Source organism: Carassius gibelio, chromosome A25 (assembly GCF_023724105.1).
Source record: "Carassius gibelio isolate Cgi1373 ecotype wild population from Czech Republic chromosome A25, carGib1.2-hapl.c, whole genome shotgun sequence".
Lineage (NCBI taxonomy): Eukaryota > Metazoa > Chordata > Actinopteri > Cypriniformes > Cyprinidae > Carassius > Carassius gibelio.
The window spans coordinates 8744986-8768705 of NC_068395.1; the positions used below are offsets into that span (position 1 = coordinate 8744986).

The 23720-nt window shown below is 35.9% G+C and overlaps 1 protein-coding gene across 2 annotated transcripts; it reads left to right on the plus strand.

The window, feature by feature from the left end:
• The first annotated feature begins 1536 nt into the window (after window positions 1-1536).
• LOC127947473 (non-muscle caldesmon-like) lies at window positions 1537-23486 on the plus strand. 2 transcript variants are annotated; one of them, XM_052544629.1, is made up of 17 exons: window positions 1537-1651; window positions 8605-8712; window positions 13299-13403; window positions 13830-14277; window positions 14397-14441; window positions 14542-15075; window positions 15651-15692; window positions 15801-15865; window positions 15966-16224; window positions 16593-16724; window positions 16821-16864; window positions 16947-17022; window positions 17096-17236; window positions 17321-17443; window positions 20296-20364; window positions 21375-21408; window positions 22533-23486. In XM_052544629.1, the coding sequence occupies exons 2-17, from the start codon at window positions 8633-8635 to the stop codon at window positions 22544-22546; spliced, it is 2211 nt and encodes a 736-aa protein (XP_052400589.1). In that variant the 5' UTR covers window positions 1537-1651; window positions 8605-8632; the 3' UTR covers window positions 22547-23486. The 2 variants fall into 2 exon arrangements, with proteins under 2 accessions (XP_052400589.1, XP_052400590.1); XM_052544630.1 differs by lacking the exon at window positions 14542-15075.
• The last annotated feature ends 234 nt before the right edge of the window (window positions 23487-23720 follow it).

Genomic DNA, 23720 nt, shown 5'->3' on the forward strand with positions numbered 1-23720 from the left:
ATTTTGTGTTTTAGTGTATTTAATGTTGCCCAACACTGTACTGTACAGTAGCAGTAGAGAAATGTTATATGTGTAGTGTACTACACAAATGTGTACTATCTATAGCACATTATAGCTCAACTAATGTTGTTTCACTTACTTTTTCACCACCCAGAAGCACTGGTCTGCTGGGTTTCACACATCCCTGAAAGAATAATGAATAAAAATAAAGACTACATGTATAGAAGTGTTTATGTGTAGTAAATGATGTGTTTGGAAAAAGTATTAAACCCCTATTAGCCAGAAGGAGGTGCTACACTGTTCTCTGAGAAGACGTTTCTCCAGTGGGACAGATGTTTAATATGACAGTGGTGGTAAGGATGTTTTTATAGAAAGCATTGATGACATAAAGAGACTGATTTTGGTTATTCAATATGATGTAACACTTGGCCGACTCTGAATATTCACTAGACCTAATAGTTCACGTTTGTCTTGATGAGCTGGAATGTTCTTAAAGAGGCACTAAAACATGTCTTTGTGGTCTTTAATGTCCTCTTAAAAGAATATATGTTTTATAATGCTATATGCTCATGGGAAGATGTGCCACGTCCATCTCCTTAAAAGCTTATTAAAAAAGAATAATATGATTTTCATTGAGTTTATTTGCTAAAGCTATGGAGACGTGACCGGACAGTCTGTTTCTGATTACACGTCATATTAACTCCTCATAGGAAAACATTTGTCATGGACTGTGTTCTTAAATATGGATTTGACAGTCCTAATCTTTAAACATGGGCTCGAAACATCACGGGAATCTGCCTGTAGAAACTCTGCCAAGGATCCAGTTTGAGAACTGTTCAGTTTGGCTGAGACCAGAGACAAAGAAGACCAGAACAAACTTTAGTATGATGTACAAGATCATGCAAGCACATTTAAACCAAGCATAGCGACAAAATATCATACTTCAAGCCAAAATATCAAAGTTACTATAGTTATTGTTAATGTTAACTTGCAATGTAATCTTCATTGCAATAAAAAACGTTTCTTAGCCTTTCTTATTATACATTTTTTATTATACATTTTCTATTTGATTTTATTGAGGACAATTAGTGCAACTAAAAATAATGAACTGAAAGGCACAGTTTGTTGCAGCTTAGCTTCATGGAGCTGCAAAATAAAGTAAACGCTTATAATAAAATGACACTGTCCTAAAACAAAACAAACAAGCAAAAGAAAACAAATGAACACCCACCCAAAACTACAAAATTACAAATCAGAACAAAGATATTTTAGAGACCAGCAAACTATGTTTTTTTTTTGTTTTTTTTTTACCTAGACACGTCAGTGTAATTTTATTTTAATATTTATTATTTATTTATTTTTGTGCAGCTCAAATGTGAAGCTTTAAAATCATTTTGTTGGTTAAATGTAGGATATATTGCAGTAAATTGTGTTGGGGGTGACATATTTCAGATTAGAGTGTAATATGACATTGATTTATTAGTTATGGATGAAGGAAAGCGCTGCCAATGCTTTGCAGTGATGGAGCTCAGCAGAGGCGGAGTCTGAATGCTGCACATGTTATAAAATGTGGAGGCGCAACTTCAGCTGCACGATCACACTTCTAAACTAAATTGGACCGCGTGCTGAAACCTGCTCCAGTTCATTACAGGTAAGGGTTATAGGCATAGTGCTTCATTTTAACATTTGAAAATCTTTCTCAATTGAATGGAAATGTTTTATTTAAAATTATGCTTAAAAATGCTTAGAATTATAAAATTACGCAAATTCAGTGTATAAAAACATGCTGCTGATGGCAACATAATTTACTGTAAATGAAATTTGTTGGCAGTGCAACAGTCTTGTGGTGGACAAATTAATTGCATGTTGAAAATGCTGTTTTCACCTGCAAATTGTTCCTTCATCAAGAACATCTGTAGACTACCTTTGCTTTTACATACAGTCCAAGTTAAATGGAGGGTTTCCCACAAGGACACCTGCACCACTACTTTAAAATAGATTGTGTTTGCCAGAGAGGGAGCTAGATGTCAAATTTTTTCACTATTTAGAGTGAATATTTCCAGGAGCATGTTGCTGTATGGCACAAACATTAAAGTCTTGAAACAAAACTTATGGACATTTCCACTGTAAATTCCTAGGAGAATAGAAACTATTCATATGGCCAGTAGCGAGGCATGTTGTCATGCCGTGTGGGGCAAGTTGTCACAACTGAACCTACTATTGAGCAACCCTTTATATTTTTAAAAAGCTATAAAGAAGTCAACCAAGAAAATCAACCAAAAATGTCAAATGTAACACAAAATAAAATAATAGTAATTATACTTAAACAATTTTTTTTTATAATTGTACTACTACTACTACTACTAATAATAATAATAATAAAATTAATAAAAGCTATTAGTGATTAGGTTGACATACTTTTTTTTAATTAATAATCGTAAAATAAATTTAATCAAACAAATAATTAATTAAAAAGCATTAATAATAATGGCCAAAAGTACATTTATTTAAGAAAACATTAATAATAATAATAATAATAATACAATAATACAAGCCCAAATGTATTTATTCCAAAAAATAATAAATACATAAATAATATTTAAAATAATAATAACAATAACAGCCAAAATACATTTCTTCACAATAAATATTTATAAATATTTTCTTTCATGTATTTATACATATGTAAAAAACACATACAAAAACAATATTTATAACAATAACAGTAATAATTTTAGCCCAAAAGTATTTCTCCCTAAAATATTTATTTACTAATTTATTATTATTATAATAAATTATTAACATTATTATACATTTTGATTAAATAAAAAATGGTAAAAGCATTAACCATTACATAACATCATATTCTTTCACCTGCAAATTTATTTATTTATTAATTTTTTTTGGAGAATGTCTCAGTATTTTTCTCAGAGTACAGATCTGGTGACAGATAAAGCAGTGTGTGGAATGCACAGCAGAAGTGTGTGGTGTGTGTGTTTTGTGCAGCTGAACAGAATCTGGAGGCAATTCAGTTGACAGCGATAACAGGGCCTTGGCTCAGGCTGCGGGCAGGATGTTAGGAGTACTGCCCTGTACTTCCGGAATGTGATGGGATCGAGCTTGGGAATGCTGCTGGCCCTTAGTGCCCAGACTCAGGGGGAAATCAGAGAGGGAGGGATGCTGGGTCAGCCGGGGCCCGTCAGGGATCAGGGAGATTCATTTTGCTCAAAGGAATCATGAGAAGACACACTGATATTCAAACTGGTGCTTTGGTTGGCAGAAATTCCAGTTTGAGTACATTAAAAACTAATATAAGGACATTTAAAAATCACAATCACCCATTACATTTTCTGTCACAACCTCCTATTGGCTTAATCCTGACTTCTGTTCTAAGTGAATGGGATGTGAACGAGACTATATACTCAAAGTAATCTATAGTTATTTCAGTTGTGCTTGATAGAAGCTGGATTTAGACTTTTAGCACCATTTCTTTAGTTAAATATATAACAAGACACAAGCTCATTTAATACACACTTCATTACTGCCTGATGTTTGAAAAGCAGCTCATTTGAAGACAGAGTTTCCATAGTACTGCCTTCAATTATGCAGCAAACATTTTTTGTGATGGAATTCTATATATTGGAGTAGCACTTATCCAAAGATGATGGACAATTGGCGCATGAAGCAATCCCAAGGCATGAGGTCACAGTAAGACAAAACTGATATTTCTTTGGGTAGGTCCATCAAAGAATTACAGAGAATTTTGCAGTTGTGAGGTCGAAACACCAAATTCCGTTTTGGGGTTTAGTGCTTGAACGTGTTCCATCGCAGGACACTGTTTATCATACGTTATCCAGGCATCTAGCTGTGGAAAGGCTTCGGCCAAGTCAGGCCTTTGCCTTTCATGGTATAAGAGACTAGGCATGAGACCATCTCCTTCCTGAAACATGTGGATCTGTCTGGCCATGAGCAATGTCTTGTTGCCCAGAAGATTTGGAATGTTTAACTGCAGTTAAGGTTCTTTTTTGAGCAGCTCGGTGTCCTGTAGTCTACCTCGTCCGAATGAATTTGTAAACTCTTGAAGGAGATGTTTTTTACTTGGAAAATGTTTGACATAGCTAAAAGTGGGATCATTCAAACCTTTTTGGGTTGTTTTGCTAAATAAAGAGATGGAATGAATATTATTGCCCACCATTCTCGGTCACAGTTGGCCACCTGTCTAGTGAATAAAATGTAACAGTTTTTACTGTTTTCACAGAATCTCTGGTCCAGTAAATGCAGCCTTGATGAGCATAAGTGGACCATAAAATATATAATAATATAATATAAACAATATCATATTATAAATAATATAATATTTACATTATATAAAATATTTAATCTATGAAATGTATGTATATTTCTAGTGGTTAAAAGGTTGTAGCCCTTGGCATAGAACTAGACAAAGACATATGATGGGTTTATTCTCACACAGACGGTTTTCTGTTCTGTAAGGGGCACAGGTGCAGCTAGCCGTAATTCTGGAGGAAATGGGCAGGTCCGTCAGAGAAAGAGAGAATGACTTATTTAGATGATTGAGAACCTACAGTTTAGGACTCTGAGGACAGTTTGTGCTCCAGTGCCTGCAGGGCCACACTAAATAAACCCATTTTCCCAAATTCTGAAAGCTTCACAGCTGGCGTACAGAAATGAGAGGCATCACACAGAAGCTGAAGGGTGACAGAGGGCAAAACTACTGCATGCATCCTATTTAAGACATCAAGAGTAATGACTTATCACAGACACTTTTATAAGTGTTTTTGTTCCTTAATGTTAATTTTAAATCAGGATGGCTTGATGCATCATGTATTTCATAATGGACTCTTTTATGATATTAGCAATCATGCATTGATGCAGCTATTGAATCTATTGAAATCAGAGTGGAATAAGGTACTTATCTATATATCCAAGTCTTTCCCTCTAAACTTAAGCCCATGTTAGTTTCACAGGGTGAGCTTCTTTAACCATGTTTGGTTATGCAAGGCCTCACAAGTGAGCAGCAACTCATGACACAAAAGCCTTCACACATTTATTGGGTCTGAAATTTACGATCCTAGCCACTGATTCAGTGCATCTCTTGTTGGGGATCCCGGTCTGTGCATCTGGAGTGAAGGGACTTGAGAGGGCTTGATTCACTGCCAATGTACAGCTGCTTCTACTGCTAAGGGCACGTTGTTCTGATGTGATTTGAGGTTTTGGTCTAATTGACAGAACTAATGCTAATTACACATTTAAAAAGTCTAACATCTCGCTGCTTCCCTCTTTGATGGTTTTGATGGATGGAATGACACAGTTGCCATAAGTTAAATCTTTCATCTAGTCCTCAAAAATCTAGAAGTTCAATCTAAGAGCAAAAGATCTTTTGTTCTGGTTTATTGTGAGTTTTTTTAGGCTGTGCAATAGGACGAGTTAGTGGGGGAAGTGAGAAATCCACCTAATTTGATGTTCCTGGTCAAAAATGATCCGCTTTTTAAAAACTGCTTGTAAATCTCTCATGATGCTATATTAAAACCAAATCTTGGAATCAATCTTTTAATCAATCTCACTGATCTGAGTTTATACACCTCGGTTTTTTTAATGAAAAAGCATTATTTTTGACATAATTCTGGCAATGCTCTGAGGGGGGTGCCTAAAAATTGCAGAAATGTATTTTTATTTTTTACATTTTTCTATCCTGTGTCTGTGTGAGCAAAGTGAGTACGTTTTACAGCATTTTCTTCTCCAGGTCAAAATGAGCAGAACAAGAGCGACCATAAAATGTTGAATTATTTCATTATGTCACCAAAGAAAGAGACTACATATTGATGCAAGAGAGATGTAACTGTAGCACAGTTACCTAATCTAATAACCCTTTTTCATGCACTGTATCTACAGGTTGGAATAAAAGAATAAATGAAATAGAAAGCAGGTTACTCTATCAGTGACTAGAAAATTGTTTCAGCGTTTTACGCAGCTGTCATTGCTTTTGGCTTGGACATAGATCCTGCCCTGATGTGTATTCTGGCTCCACACATTTTTCCTGTCTGCACATAATAAAGCTTTATAGCAAACCCACTAGACAGCTCGTTATGTCATTGTAAACGGCTTCACCCAGGCGTACGGTGGTAGCAATGGCTCCAAAATACTGACTTCCTGATATACAGCGATTCCATTATGGGCTTAAGATACGCTATATAAATCTTTTTAACGGAGCTGGACATTATCTGTCAGTCTGTACTGTAAAAAGTTCTGGTGAGATTCATTTCATTTCAAAGCTTTTTTTTTTAATTTGCATGTACTTTAATGCAAAAGCATTATGTTAGTCGTAGAGTCTAGTGCATTCAAACTCTCTGCGTGAAAAAATTAAACCATGAAGAGGGCAAATTGCCCAGGACCTGGAATCAGTCACAAATGTATAAATTAGAATATGTTCTCCGTCTCCATCATGTGGAAATGATTTGTGGAATCGACGATAACTTGAGGAAGACTGGACAGCGAAAAGGGAGTCTTGGAAACGTATAACATGCCCACTGTACACAAAAGCATTTTGTGATTTGTTTCTGTAATGAACAAGAGAAATGGAAACAGAAAAAGAAAAATGCTTTTGAATTCTTCAGATCACTTAGTCTGGTTTTATTAACCTTTATTTTAACAGCTATTTTGCAATGGAAAAAATCCCAAACTGGTCTCCATTTGTTCCTGAAGTTGTTGATTTTCTTCACCAAGTCCTCATGTTTTGTCCAAACATGCAGAAATAAATAAGAGAAAAATATGCTAAAGAGACATACAGACATACTACAGATAATAAAAATCTGCAATTTCTTCATTTAAACTGAAAAAATAAACAGTTTAAATAAAGAAGTTTGGGGATTTTGAAAAATGTGAAACAAAGTTAATTTAATCTTAAAACATTAATTTAATCTCTAAACCATTAATTTAATTGAAATAAACTGCAACATTTTTGCTAAGAAAACTGAAATGATCAACAGTGAAATTAAAGAAATCTAATATTTAAAAGTTATGTAGACTTAAGAAATATAATATGAATTTATTACTAAAACATTTTATATTATTAATATAATATTATTCAATTTATATATATAATATATATATAATATATTATATTTTATAATATAATCCTTTGGATTATATTTGCTGAATGCGGTGAAAAGTGTTCCTCTGAAATCTGATCAATTCACTAGTTTTCCACTGGGGTCACCAACACTTTCTCACGTCAAACCCAATGCAAATGTAGGAAATTGCACACAGATTGTCTTATGCGCAGATGCAATACATTAACCCGGTGGTCAAAGCACATCAGCCTTCTGTAGACAGATGTGACAGGTTGTAGGCATGGGTTAAGAGGGTTCAGGAAAGCCTTGTGCATTTATCACCCAGAAAGCCCTCACATGAAGTCACCATTACAGGACTTTTTCAGTTTATGCACATATGGAGACTCTTTAGACTGGTGCAAGAGTCTTGTTCCTGTGCTTCTGGAGGAGAGCCAAACCAAACATGCCTGAAGCTCCAGCAGGAGCAGCCGTCCAACGAGTCCACTAACCTCTAGCCTTCTGTCGGGTCCAGCACTCCACACATGTGCTATGGACAGAAGAACACAGAACAGGCTCTGTGACACCACCTTGCCCCCTAAAATGCAAACGGAAATGATTTATTATTTTATTTAACCATGTTTTAAAACATGAACTATAAACAACATAGGCTCATGCGAAATACATGCACCTAAATACATTTGTGCAAAACTGAAAAAAATAAAAAACGTACCTATACATACGAATTGCTGCAGTTTCCAGTTGAAATAAACTCAGTAATTCAGTAAAATTATTACTTGACCAATACTATGTCATTTATTCAAAGCAATTTTAACATGTTGCGAGATGTCAAAACTGATATGATTGAACGTTAGCGTCACATATCCAGCTTCATATGTATGGGTTTTCGTGTTCAGTAGGTTTGTTTGGTAGCACCCGCAGGATAGATCTGCACTTGAGTGGTGAAGAGCTCAGGTACAAATCCTGGGAAACTATGCTTCGACAAAACAGTTCAAACCTGCATATGGCACGGTTGCATCAACAAATGCATTTTTATATCAGAGTTGCATTAACACTATTGGGTACTGTAGGTTTAGGGTTGGGTTTGGAGGGGATAATACTGTACCAACATGATAGATCATTAACTTAGTTAATTAACCTGCTCCGACAGAAGACCAGGAACTGCTATACTTCAAGATGGAAAATTGTATATGAAGTAAATGATACAGTACGTATATTGAGCACCTGCACATTGCTTGTAAATCGTATAAATTCTTAGAATTCTACATAAATTATACAAATATTGTATGGCAAGAGGTGAGAATTAATTATGGAGGATATTGAAACTTAAAATAATATTTCTATGAGTAGAGAAGATCCGGTGAAGTTAAACGTGTGGCATAGTTTGCCTTTCCTGGTAACGTTAGTTGTTCCAGGGAAATGGATCAAGAAACTGGTTCTTGTCGTCTTGACTTTGATTTAGAGTGATCAGGACAGTTCAAATCTTTATAAATCTGCCTGTCTTTCTCTCTTTCAGCTTGCACTCAAAGAGTTCTGTGTGAACCATGGACGAGGAGTTTGATTTCGAGCGGCGCAAAGAGTTACGGAGACAAAAGCGAGAAGAGATGCAGCGGGAGGCCGAGAAGTAAGTCACAAACACTTTCATTTACACACGATGTTTAACGGTTAGGTTTGTTTTTTCGTTTGTTTTAACTGTCGAATTCTCTCTTAGTCGCTTGACGATGCAATACAATTCAAATCACTGGCATCCCGATGATTTGTTTCAATACTATTTTAAGCTACAGGAGTACTGTCTGCTATACTCTGGCCCAGACGCCTGTGTCTGCGTCATCCAAACCACCGTGCCTTTTACTCGCCTCTCTATTCCTTATAAAGGTTGACATGCTTGTAAATGTCTTCCTATGTTTACAGTGCTTTGTTACAGTTGACGGGTCAGTAGAGTATTTCCAGATAATATCTGATTTTAGACAGATGCGCATTGGATATATATTTGTATTCATTCAGACAAGGAATGGTTGCAGACGGGATGCGCACTAGTTCCGTTTAGCTCAGTTTAGTTTAGCTTAGCTCATTTATTTAATCACACAAACATTTCTAAATGTCATATGACATTATTGGTCATTTTTACACAATAAATGTCTGGGTTTGTTTAAACCAGATCAGATTTATTCATGCGTCTGTGTTTTGACGCAAACCTTCTGTGGAAATCCGTTTTTATTTCAAGTACCGTTTGAAGTGTTATCCAGAAGCAACATTCACGTTCTTGTGAACGTGGTCATTTAAGGCTTGCAAAACTTTATTCTCTTCATATTAATTCTTGAAATACATAAAAAGTTTGTAGCATGGGTAATGTGCACTGTGGGTTTGGCAGGCCAGGTTTGTTCATAGTTGAGAAACATTGTTGAGTGTTTATAGTTCAGGATGACTTGAGAGCTGCAGTTTCTCCATCCTTCTAGAGCTTCTACTGTCCAGCGCTCCATTTAAGGACTGATCCGCAGATGTGTACTATTGGAGATGACAGATGCTTTACTGCTCTTTTTGTGGGATACTACTCATTATAGAGAACAAATGAAAGCATATACTAAGGTTATGACTGTCAGCACATACAATCATATTTTCATGTAGGTTAGAATGGGCATGAACAGTTTTGTATTGTTTGTGTATTTGGTGGTGGTGGTAGTTATCGATGGTGTAGTGTCATTGGAAGAATTACGGATGTTAGATTGGCATCTTTCCAGTTACTTTGGTTGTTAGCTACTCTAACAATAACATACCCTATCAGTCTCAAACTTTCCATGGATTTCTGTCTTTGCAGTTGCAATATTTAGAGTCTAGAAGATGACAGTGTTTATCCTCAGGGATATTTTTAGTTCTAAACAATAGTCTTATAAACGATATACAATAAATATATATATATATATATAACTATATATGATTATAACTATATAAAGTAAAAGATTACAAAAACAATCAACATAACTTACAAATTTTTTACTAAAATTAAAAGAATGGAAAATATAATGATAAAAAACGAATTAAAATATTTGTAAAAGAAAATAATACTATAACACTGAATTGACATTTTTAAATATCAGTAAATTTGACATTTTTATCAGAAGACCAGGTAAGATTGGGGGTAAAATGTCTTGTGGTTTGACTACCCAAAATACAATGATATTTATGAATTAATATCTCATTATGTTTCTAATATATATATATATTTACATTTCTAAAAATGATATAAAAGAAAAGACTATAAAGATACAATTTCTTAGAACTTGGTACATATTTTAAACTACATGGATTTTTCTTTTTCATTTTTATATACTTTTATCTGTCTTTGACTCTGTTGTCTCAGCACATTAGACTAAGGGAAAGTAGACTGACACACACAGCACACACACACACAAATTACTTTAAATACACTTTTAAGCTTCATTGTGGCAACAATCAGAGCTGAATAGGAAATCAAACCATTGATAGAAATCACTTTCAAGTCCAGCAAATACTCAAGCCAAATCCACCACGCCTTACTTAATAACTTTTATGTGGAGAAATGATGAATTCTGACACTTTCTCCCTTTGCGTGCATGTTAAACTCTTGAGTGTGTGGGATACATTTCTCTTCTTCACAATCTTTCACATCTGCTGCACAATGTCATATTTCAGTCCGGTCTCAGAAACTGTTCGGTGAATAGACTTTGTGCTAGAATGACAGAGAGAGAAACTTTATTCAGATGGATGAGTCTCAAGAAAGAAACCTCAAGGCATTTCTACCACATCCACTGGCTTTGTAGTGGAGAAAAAAAGAAGAAGAAAAAAACATTATTTGAATCATATCTGGAATATAAATATTCTGTATGAAAATGATTGATACTAAAGAATCTGAACTCTCTCAAACTCAGCTGCCTGTCATGGTTGCCAGTTCAAAACAGCAAAGGAGAGAACCCACATATTGATGTCAAAGGAAGTGAACATGGCATGGCCCATAAATCCCTTGTGCTTGATTAAACAGCTCACCAGATGCATCAGCATATTTTCTAAGTGCGGTTGCTCTTTCAATAGTTTCAGCATATTACCTCTTTAGAGCGACGCCATCATAATTCTGAATCAACTATACTGAACTATATATTCAGTCTTCATTCCTCTTTTTAGAATCCCAAAAATGATTTCACAATATTACATCAGTTCTTTGATTGACATAACACCTCACTAATAATTTAGGCTTTCACTGATGCATGTTTAGAGGATACAAGAGGGTGTATTTCTATAGTAATGCAAGGACTTCTGGGAACATTCTTGTACTGTTTTTTTTTTTTTTTCATTCTACATTATGTAATGATGTAATGTACCTTTAAAGAAATGTAAAAATGAATTTAAATGTAAAAAAAAATTTTTTATCGTACAGGTACATGCATTGCCTTGTTGTATTTAATATGTTAATTTAATATAATACAATATAATTACAACAAATGAGAAGCTAACTTGAGGTTAATTAAATTTAATTAAATTTAATTTTTATTTGTTTATTTTTTAACTTACAGAACATTATGCATAATAATCTAAGAAAGAAATATGTAGTGGATGATGTCCTGTTATTATAGCAAAGTAGCCAAGAAGCAGGGTTTTTTTTTTTAATCTCCATGGGGTTCATTTTGTTATCATGACAGACTGACTGTATGTAATGCTAAATGGACATGAAATATTAATTTAAGATGAAATTAGTTTTATTACGTGAAAAGACCACAGTGTGAAATGAAACACATGAAACTAGCACAGCTATGTATTTTTGACTTGCTAATGCTTCCCGAAAGCATTGTAAACCTAGATTTAGGAACCCATTGGCACCAACAGTCCAATGCAGCCCTGGTCTTCAATACAATGGGAATCTGGCCTGTCATGTGCTGAATCTCTCTAAAGCAGGTTAAAGAAACTCCACAGACTTTGGAATGTTTTGACTGCTGCTTTTATTCCAAGATTCAGTCATAATGTTCCAGTGTCTACCAAGAGTGTGAGCTTTCTCCCTCCATCTCTCCTTGCATTTCATCTGCCGCACTGGAGGTCTGAAACTATCGGATTCATCCAGCAACACTTCTTACAGAAGACAGACTGTATTCTTCCAGGAAAATCACAGATACTCCATCTGACTGTCTTTTTGAATGACCTTTTTCATATGGAACTCCCTGAGAGGACCGGATTGTTTCGGATTTCCGCTGTTGGTCTCGGGATGGAGACATAGAATTGCGGTCACTGTCATGGGTTTTTCTCTACCATCTACAACATCTGAAAATGATTGGGGAGGGAAGTGAAGAGGAGAAACGGATAAAAATAAAACCCATCCTCAATCAATTGGCTATTTTAAGAGCTCTCACTTGCCTTATAAACACCGACATGCCATGGCAAACGCAAGCCAGGCCGGACTCACTCAACTACAATGGCAAGAATTTGAGAACATCTGAGCCAACAATGAGGCAACTCCAAGAGGAAAAAAGTACATATGGCATCTAAGTTGCTAATTTAGCATGACGCTAGGATGCTAACAAAACTTTGTCACAAAGATTTCATTACAGTCGAGGTTTTCGGGTTTTGACCAGTATCTTAACCAAGCATAAATAAACACAAGAAACTGTTTGTTTATATGAATCGCAAGGTCTAAATCAGTCAATAGAAAAGTACTGGTATTAGTATTGTATTGCCATGTTTTTGACATGTACCAAGTTTATACCATTTAAATGGTAAAACATTTAGAAGCATGATATTACCATTTGATACCATTATGGTACCACTGTAATTATTTTAAGAATATCCTTTGTATATTGCAATAAACACCAATTTTCAGCATGACCAAAGTTCAGTTTAACAAATAAATCCATACATTGAATAAATTGTTGTATATAATTGTAAAAACTTAAATTTAAATAGTTGAATATTAAATAAATGTGATGGGTACATTTTGTGCACACATTTATGCATCTATGAGGAATTTCTACATATTTTTAGTAGACTGTATGGATTCATTTTCAAGCTCACATTTGGTCGTATAATCATTATTGACTCGGGGGTGATGTAAAGTTTATGAAGTGTGTTTCCCACATGCTCTTTCAGCACTGCGCCAAGAAGCATTCATAAATCTGTCAGTATTGTCTGTCTGCATTCACACTGAAGAATGAGAGTCTTTACTTCCATGTCTGTGTCCCACCGCCTCGTCAGGATGAACTCTTACGATGACGAAGAGGAGGTGGCCCGGGAGCACCGGAGACGAGCCCGTCAGGAACGCCTGCGCAATATGGAGAACACTTCAACAGAAACAAACATGTAAGTGTGTGTGGGGGGGCTTATTTTTCCGGAAATGCAGAAATAAGCCATACATTTGTTATATCTCTAACTCTTTGGTGTGCGTATGTGGTTGCACTTTATTTTACAGTACGTGTACTAACATGTACTTATAGTGTACTTACAGTGTATTTATCTAAGAAAGTTCTGGTAATACAAGGTAAATACATGGGGTAGGGTTAGGTTTAGGGGTAGGTTCAGGGTTAGTACCTAGTTATTACATAGTTATTGTAATTACTATAATAAGTACATAGTATGTACATCAGCAACAGGACTTTAAAATAAAGTGCTACTGCGTATGTGTATATACAGTATACACAAAAACTTAAATTGACATCCTGATGTAAAATCCAAACTCTTTCCATTACACAAATATTTGACTATACTGATAATGTTTTTTTTTTTCAGTGCAGAGACGTCCTCCTTGATCACTAGTTCTGCACCGGCTGAGGATGATGAGCAGGCTCTCTTAGAGAGGATTGCTAGGAGAGAAGAGCAGAGACAGAAAAGGATGAAGGAAGCTTTGGAGAGACAGAAGGAAGTAGATCCCACAATCATGGTTGAAACTGTCTCCACCAGCAGCACTACCACAGAGGACGAGCCAAGTCCTAGAAATGATGAACAAGAGTCCGCCCAAAATGATGTTTCTTCAACAGAAACCAATTCTTGGAAGGAAAGGGAAGAGACAAAAGAGGAGGAATTGATAGAGGAAAACAGTGTTGAGATTGAGGTGACTGTAACAAAAAAGGAGGACCCAGTGCCAGTCACAGCATCCGAGGAACCCGAAGAATCTCCTGAGAAGACTGACAAACCAGAAGAGGAAGAGACACCGCAGAGCTCCTACCTCAGAGAACAGGTCATTTCCTCAAAATTTGTTTGCTGTCATTCCATCATATGATGAATTTTAGTACGTAAACAATGGATTTCATGTGTTTTCTACAATATTAGTTTATCCTGACTCTCCATTTGTTGCAGGAATCCATGGAGGAGAACCCCAAAGAACCAGCTGTACCAAATGAGGTATGAGATTCTAGGATTTGCTTGGGTTCTAAATGCAAAAATTGCCTTTCAATGGATTTTTATGGTAGAAAATATTTGTAATTATTTGTTATATTTTTAGGAAGAATCAGATATAGAGATTAAAGAACAAACAAATGCAGATTTAGTAAGTGCAGATTTAGAAAAGAACGAGGTTGAAGATGAAAGTCAAATATTAAGGAAAGAACCACCAAAAGAGGACCAAATAGATGATGAAGTCATAGTGGAGCCAACTACACCACAGATTGATGAGGTAAAGCTGGTGGAAAAGGAAGAACAGGTAAAGAATCCTGAAGAAAAACTTGTTGAGGTGAAGGCTCAAATTCAATATGAAGCCCCAGTGAAACAGGAGGAGGAGAAACCCCATGTACCAGTTGAAGAAACGCCAAAAAAATCAATTAGGGAAGTTGAGGTGAAAGCCAAAGCCCCAAAGAAAGAGGAGGAGAAACCACAACTGATGAGGGAGGTTGAGGAAAAACCATCAACACCAAAGAAGAAGGCTGAGGAGAAACCGGTGACTCCAAAGAAAGAGGTTGAGGAAAAGCCTAAATGGAAGAAAGAGGCTGAAGAAGCGAAGGCCAAAGTTGAAGAAAGAGTCAAATCAAAGAAGGAAGAGGTATTCACCTCTTAGCCTGAGTGATGCATAGAAATCACAGACATGCTTCGTGCACAGTCCACGCTTTTAATGCACTTTTTGGTTTGACTTGGATGAACAGAGTTTTTGCGTGAATCTCATGAAAACTGTGATGTGTTGTATTTCATTTATGCAAGTTTCTCATTAACTCTTTTTTTACTGTAATACACTGTAATATACAATATTTAATGACATTACAGTAATAAGAATATAATGAGTCACCAGTGTCGCCATGCACAAATAATAAAAAAAAAAATTACACAAACTTTAATTTATTAATTTTTCTATTTGATTATGGAGTGAAATGTCACCAGGACAAGTTTTCATGAGATTAACCCATTTATGATCACATATCACTTTGGTTTATACATGCTGTTCTGAAAACTCAATGTCTGTGTCAAGACTGCCTGGTGTTGCTTTATTTTTGCTGTGTAATTTGCATGCAGTGTGGTCAATTCTCCATGCTATACCCACAGATTGCTACATTAGAAAAATCACTTGCTAACTCTAATGACTGAAATTAAAGTTGCCTGTTTTGCCTGTTTTTGCCTCTTTAGGTTGTAGAGGAAAAGCCAAAACCTTCCTTTTTGCGTGACAAAGTAAGTCAATGTCCAAATAGCATCCCAGCTCTAGCAAGACATTTATAATTGATGAAATGACAGCACAACCTGAGAATAAAATAATATTCATTGTTTCTCCATGCAAAGCTGAAAGTGTCAACAAAGCCGCAAGATGTAGCTGACAAACCCAAGAAACCAGAGAAGACACTAAGGCAAAGACTCATATGTCATTTCATAATTTACTATTTGCATTCCCAGATTTTTTTATGCGAGCCAAAATGAATATAAAGACATTGTTTCTTCACGTTTTAGTCCCACCAGCTTGCGTTCTCCTGACACAGAGAAGCAAGATCCCCTCGCCAAGCTGGAGGCCGAACGCAAGCTGCAGGAGCTGAAACGCAGACGGAATGAGACAGACAGCGAGGCGCTGGAGAAGATGAAGCAGAAGCACCAAACGGCAGAGGCCGAGCTGGAGGAGCTGAAGAAGAAGAGGGAGGAAAGGAGGAAGATTCTTGAGCAGGAGGAGAAGCAGAAGAAACAGCAGTTGGCAGAAAAGAAAGCCAAAGAGGAGGTAGAAAAAGAATTCTAACTCTGAAAGTATCTACTGTGTTGGTGATGGTAGAATATGTACTTTTAACTATATACAGTAGTCAAACAGTATGCCAGTATTTAGTCAACTATATATGACTACAGTAAATATGACTTTTTTGATACATCTGCATAACCTGCCATAGTGCAAAGGTTTATAGGTAATATTAGCCTAAAACATATACACAAATTCTTGATTTGAAAACTCAACAATGATTTGGAATTCTAGTCTTGTTCTGGCATTACTATCTACTACAAATAATATGCAAATTAGAATGCATCAAACATTCATACACTTTATTTATGAGGAGTATACTGCCCGTGCCTCCTTCTTGTATCTAAAATGAACAGGAAGAGAGGAAGAAGATGAAGGAAGAGATTGAGCGAAGGAGAGCAGAGGCAGCCGAGAAAAAAAAACAAAAGGAGGAGTTGAAAGAAGGGAGCAAAGCACCATTTATCGCGCCGAAGGGAGCCTCCACAAAGGTCAGTGACTCTCTGACTTATTCTAAGTGCCACTTTTTTGAACATGGTACCATAATGTGCTTTATCTAATATGATATGTATTTCTTTTTCTAAAAGATTGGAGAAAAAGCTGAATTTCTGAACAAATCTGCTCTAAAAAGGTAAGAAGTCTATCAAACGACAGTCAGAGAAGTACTAGGGTCTAGGATATACCGAGTTGATGCAATTTCTTTTTTACACCAGTCCGGTGAAGACATCACACACTCCATTAGTTTGCAAGATTGGAAACCGACTCGAGCAATACACTTCTGCTGTTCAGGTGAGGAACTGTAAACGCTAGAACAGCAAACTGTCATTTACAAATCAGTTTGAGATTATCTGTTGTTGTCCAGACCAAAGAAGTGACCAAATCCCCCAAATCTCCTGTGGATGTACCTGTGGCTGAAGGGCTACGGAGCATCAAGAGTATGTGGGAGAAGGGGAATGTGGTCAATCCCACCCCAAGTCCTGCAAGCCCCCCAGCTGTCACCAAGGTACAAGAGGAGAGAAAGAGACAACGAGATTACCGAAATAAGCAGGTGAAGCAGTATTAATTTGACTGAATACTGTCCTCTCAGGAAACAGCTGGCCTGAACATCGGTGTGGCCGGTCGCATTAACAGCTGGAAAGCCAAGACGCCAGAGCCCAAACCTCCTGAACCAAAACCAGCCCCTGCACCAGAAAAACCACCTGCCAAAATAGTGAGTCTGTCACTTCAACTACTGTCTATATGTTTGACTACTGTTAATGTATATATATACAATCTTTAAGTTTGTCTTTCTGTCCTTATGCCAGTGTTACTTTAGTATTAATTATATAATACTATAGTAATTATTCATATTTTGAATTAGATTTTATTTAGAATTTCCATTTTAAATTTAGTTTGTTTTAGAAATGTTATGATGTACTTTTGTTATTTTATTTTTAAATAACTCTATATAGTTTTATTTCATTTTTATACCAATTTTAGCTGTTAGTAATACTTAATACTTATTTCAGTTATTTGTTCAGGCTTAATTTTCCTTCAATTCTTTTTTTTTTTTTTTAGTTCAATTCTGCTTCTGTCTTTTTTTTTCATAATTAGTGAAATGCATTGAATAGGAAATGCTTTTCACTTGGAGAAAAGTTATATGATTGTTTAACACCACCTGCTAACAAATTGGAAATAAAAGCTGGCAAGGTTTTTAAATGGAGTTGCATTCTTGTCAGCAGTAGAAATATTTCAGCTTTGGCATAAAACAAAAAACAATTGTCTTTGTAGAAATCAGTGAAAGGTCAAGTGCTGAAACTCGTTCTGCATTGATGTGGCACAGCTCCAACCTTCTCTCCTGAGCTATATTTCACTCATGGCTCTATGTTTATTTTAAACTTCTTTTACCAGCCTTCAAGAATCAGAGTCACTCATGCTGTAACATGACTATAGTAACTCTAAGAAGCAGACATTGTTCACAGTGACCTGTTCACACACAATCCACGACCATCAGACGACCCTCTCTCTGGAGACTTTGACAGATGGGGTTTATAGTCTACAATGCGCAATGAATACTGTAATACAAACCTGACTGTGTCTGAGAGGGGATTTCTTTAAAAGTTATTTATGAGAGTTGAGATAAATTAGGTTTAGTTTTCATTTGAACTTTAATGTGTTTTTATGCTCACAGACCACAGAACATTAGGGAGAATAGTCTTTATTTATGTATCTACATTTTCAGTTATACAGGTGCATCTCAATAAATTAGAATGTTATGGAAAAGTTCATTTATTTCAGTAATTCAGCTCAAATTGTGAAACTCGGGTATTAAATAAATTCATGCACACAGACTTAAGTAGTTTTAGTCTTTGGTTCTTTTAATTGTGATGATTTTGGCTCACATTTAACAAAACCCCACCAATTCACAATCTCACAAATTAGAAAATGGTGACATGCCAATCAGCTAATCAAAAAAAAAAAAAAAAAAAACAGCAAAGGTTTCCTGAGCCTTCAAAATGGTCTCTCAGTTTAATTCACTCTTAATACACCATCATGCAGAAGACTGCTGATCTGACAGTTGTCCAAAAGACAATCATTGACATTCTTCACAAGGAGGGTAAGACACAAACATTCATTGCCAAAGAAGCTGGCTGTTCACAGAGTGCTGTATCCAAGCATGTTAACAGAAAGTTGAGTGGAAGTAAAAAGTGTGGAAGAAAAAGATGCACAACCAACCAAGAGAACCGAACCCTTATGAGGATTGTCAAGCAAAATCGATTGAAGAATTTGAGTGAACTTCACAAGGAATGGACTGAGGCTGGGGTCAAGGCACACAGACGTGTCAAGGAATTTGATGAACCACAGACAACGTCAGAGGCGTCTTACCTGGGCTAAGGAGAAGAACTGGACTGTTACAAAGTCCTCTTTTCAGATGAGAGCAAGTTGTATTTCATATGGAAAGAGGAAGGGTTGAGAAGCTCATGACCCAAGTTGCTTGAAGTCCAGTGTTAAGTTTCCACAGTCTGTGATGTTTTGGGGTGCAATGTCATCTGTTGGTGTTGGTCCATTGTGTTTTTTGAAAACCAAAGTCAATGCACCCGTTTACAATGACATTTTGGAGCACTTCATGCTTCCTTCTGCTTTCCAGCTTTTTGAAAATGCTGATTTCATTTTTTCCAGCAGGATTTGGCTCCGGCCCACACTGCCAAAAGCACCAAAGGTGGGTTAAATTACCATGGTGTTAGTGTGCTTGATTGGCCAGCAAACTCACCAGACCTGAACCCCATAGAGAAACTATGGGGTATTGTCAAGAGAAAAATGAGAAACAAGAGACCTTAAAATGCAGATGAGATGAACTGAAATAAATGAACTTTTCCACAACATTCTAATTTATTGAGATGCTCCTGTAGAATTCAAAATGTTCAGATGAGCAGTAAAGTGTGGGAACAGTTGAAGTAAATTTAGCTAAACACTTTTTATTCTGCATGGTACAAGGTGGCCCTCTAGTGATTCTTCAGTGTACTGCATTTGTGGTTTAGATTAAAAAACGTTCATAAATAAATAAAAACACCTTGCAAAATTAGTTGTACCTAAAATTAAAAAAACACCTTACTGTTATTAAGAGGCAAATTAGGAGTTTAAGGCAAAAGTTAATAGTTAGTTAATATTGAAAATTGGTCCCCAAAGCAAAGCATAACCAATAAATTATAATTAATATTTGTTGTGGGTACCATTAGTTTTCGGGCATGTGCCGTGGTAACACTATGGTATTCTTTGTGTTCTACCTTGGAATACCATGTAAAAACCATGGTACATGTTTACAATGGTATTGCCATCTGAGACAGTCCCAGTGCTTTGCTGAAAGGATGCTTTTATTTTCTATTGCTGATCTGATCTCCTCCCACTCCTCTAGCTGTGGACTTTCCTTTTCCTTTTCCCTTTCCTATCACATTGCTGTCCGCTGTTTTTTCTCTGCTTCGATTCAATCCAGTTCAAGAAAGGTAAACTTTAATACAGGAAAATTATAAAAATCCATTAATAACCTGAATGCAAATCTAATGGAGGGTGGTGTGATTTTGATAGGAGCAAAAGCCAGCTGAGGTCACTAAACCGCGTGGCCCATGGGAAGCAAAGGGCTCCACACCTGCCAAGGTAAGTTAATGGATGGAAACATGGTATTCAATCCATAAACGTTAGTTATTTCCTAGTTTTTTTCCTTTGCCCGTTCCAGAAAAGACTGACAGGTCAGGAAAGTGGGTTGTGATGCCTGTTGATTTTATGGTGTGTTATTCACATTAGAATTACACCCAAAGTGCGCACATCCAACAGGCCAAAAGCTTAATGCGGGTGTTCAGCCACAAAAAGATGCATAAAGGAAGATCAAAGTTGGCACATGGTGAGAACATAAATATTTTTCTACTCTTAGAACTGTGTTGTCCCAGCTTTGATCTTCCTTTTTTATTCACGTTACACATATTATTGTCTCACCTACCCACTTTACAATTAGCTAGCTGCCTAGCATAGCTGAATATATATAGCTGAATCTTTAGCTAGCTGAATATATTTGCAAGATTGCTTCCAGGCCTCATGAATTCAAGCGATGGCCCTGTTTCCTTTCATCTTGAAGGGTCTGTTTCATTTCAGTGGTTAATTTTATACTGTATTTGACTTGATGGCGATGTTTTGATGTTCAGTGTCCCATCAGCACACCTGTATCCCATCATTCCCTTTATAGATATTGTGACTAAAATGGTCTGTCAGATTAAGACCAAATGATGTGTTCTCATTTTTGTTTCTATTTTTTTCTTTTTTTCTACACAATATTATTATTGTACCTTATTATTGTACCTTTAAAAACACCAAAAATACCAATGCAATATCTTGGCAATATTTAACATTTTGGCAATTGGTGGCTAATTCAAATGATCTCATTCATGCATTTTCGTATGATTTGCTTACGCCCCAGTAACGGTTATGTTTTGGGGTGGAACTTCATGTTTACTTTTTATAAAGATTTTATATTTTCATATCATTCACATTGTATGAATTCATATAAAATTGCCAATTTGCAAAATAGTCACGTTTTCTTGTGAGATTGTGTTGAAGATACCTAATGAAAGACTTTTTCAAATCACACTCTCATGGGGTTGTTTTTGTTCCAGGTGTTCGCAGCCAAGAGTAAATTTGTCACAAATGGTAAGTGACCTTTCTGTTTTTTTCTCAAAATTCAGTACCAAATGTCAAAAAAAAAATTATATATATTTATTAAAAGGATAGTTCAGCCAATAGTGAAAACCATTTCATCATTTACTCACCTTCGTGTTCTTCCAAATCTGTATTAATTTTTTTCCTCTGTGGAAAAGATATTTGAAAATCTTTTTGATTGGCTTTTGTCCATAAAATGAAAATCAAATGGGGTCCAAAAAATAGCATTCATCCTCATTGACATTCATTGGACAAAAAAAATTGAAATTTTTCAAAATATCTTCACATCACTGAGTAGATTTGCTCCCTAAAAAGGGTGGATCAGTGGGAGGTGTTTTAATTGACAGCACGGCGACTGCAAATGTCCGAAGTCATGACCCTAACTGGCCAGCAAGATTTTAAATCTCGTTCACATATCACACCACACTATATTTAAAGACCGGATCTTGTTCTCCTGCATTGGACCACCGGCGTGTCAGACATAATTCCAAAGGGTTCATTTCACCCAGCAACTCCCATGTAGCATTGTGTCGTGATGCATCGCATTCTCTGCCACAGCTGTTCTGTTGTGCCACTGCATGGGCATGAATCATTGGATTAGCATGATGTCACACAGCAAAGTAGTTTATTATTCAGAGTTACAGAAAGGATAACAGTACCACATTATGTCACATTAACCGCCTTAACACCCAAGTTTAGCACATATTCTGACAGGGATCCTGTTTTTATGGTTGATTACTATTAATTCAAAGGTACAAGTGAAAAAGCTAGCATAGAAGCTAGTGTTGGCAACTATCCTTGGTCTTTCAGCTGAATTTGTCCTTGAGAGTGACATAGATGACAATGTACCAGGTATTTGCTGCACTTGTAGCACAACTTGAGACTTCTGACCATGTCGCTTATGTGTACTCGTCTGGGTCACGGCACCAATGTGTTAACTCTGTAACGGGGAACAGGTGCGCATGGATGATGTATTTGCTTTTGTGTATTTGAGGAAGTGATGAAAAGCCTGCTGAGTTATACACATGATGTATATAGAGCAAATGTAACTCGCTCATACTGTCTCTTTGATAACTCATTAGCAAATTCACAACGTATTCCCTTATGTTTTGCAGGGACAAGAAAATAAAGACATCCAACAGATCCCAAATCAGCCAAAATGGAAGATGCATCCATTAAAAATGCATAATTTTGTACCGTCAGAGCCTTAACAGTACAAAACAAATATTTTGTAAGTTAAAGAAATCTTACAATAGTGAACAAAAATTCCATTTAACATTTAAATTGATTATAATTACCATGAATCGCACAAGCCCAATAATACATATTAAAGTATTAGTATCAAACATTATTAATAAGTGACAGGTGGATTTACACCAAAAATAAAAAATAAAAATGATTGGACGCAAATGTTTAAGTGGAAAGTGTTTTCACTTATCTTTTAAACATTGATAAGCTTATTCATTTTGCTCTCATAGCTATGCATGATTCTATGGTTAGTTGCATTTTATTATTTGCATTTAGCATTATTTTTTCCCTACTGTCTACCCTATTAGATGAAAAAACAACAACAACAAACTAAAACTTCTTATTCATTTTCTTACTGAATTCTATAAACATTTAACATTTTTTACATCTGAAAATAAAGTGATAATTATAAAACAATTAATTTACAGCTGCCAGTTACCATTAAAACAGATGCATTCGTATTAACAAAGTTTTTGGCTAAATAAAAAAAATTGTCTTTAGCCATGTATAAATCATGGTTCATGCAGAAAGAAGTCAAGTAGCTTTCTGCTGGTCAACATGGCAAATGTGTGCAATCAATGTGAACCTGTTGTGAAATCTGTGTGTCAATCTTTCGCTCTGAAGTGAACTTCCAGATTATTTAAAAATGTAAAAAAATAAACAATTTAATTCCAACTTCCATCCTCCCTCTGGAGTTTCACGTTCATGGAGATTCAGATGACCTGTTGATTTTACATTCTTTATGTAATACTATATAACATGTTTTGGTTTAGCTGTTTGATCATACTTTGCTAATAAATGCATTTGCGTCATGACTTTTATTCATATGCTTTGCACTCAAATTCATGCTATGAACACTACATCTGATGCAACAGAATTAAAAATCATATGTCCAGCATTATAAATCATTTTGGTAATAATATAGCTCAACTCCTTTAAAATATCAATCAAACATTTAAACTATTTCCTACTATAACAGTTCAAACTGTCAGTGATGATCAACATATGTACAAGCTTTTACAGTAAAGTATTGATACATGCACGCATTGCCTCTG

Bases quoted from the DNA above. Each gene is read 5' to 3' on its own strand.
- LOC127947473 (XM_052544629.1), top strand. From the start codon at position 8,633: ATGGACGAGGAGTTTGATTTCGAGCGGCGCAAAGAGTTACGGAGACAA. The intron at 16,225-16,592 runs GTAGAAAAAGAA...TAAAATGAACAG, and splicing joins AAAAGAAAGCCAAAGAGGAG to GAAGAGAGGAAGAAGATGAA. The intron at 17,237-17,320 runs GTACAAGAGGAG...CTGTCCTCTCAG, and splicing joins GCCCCCCAGCTGTCACCAAG to GAAACAGCTGGCCTGAACAT.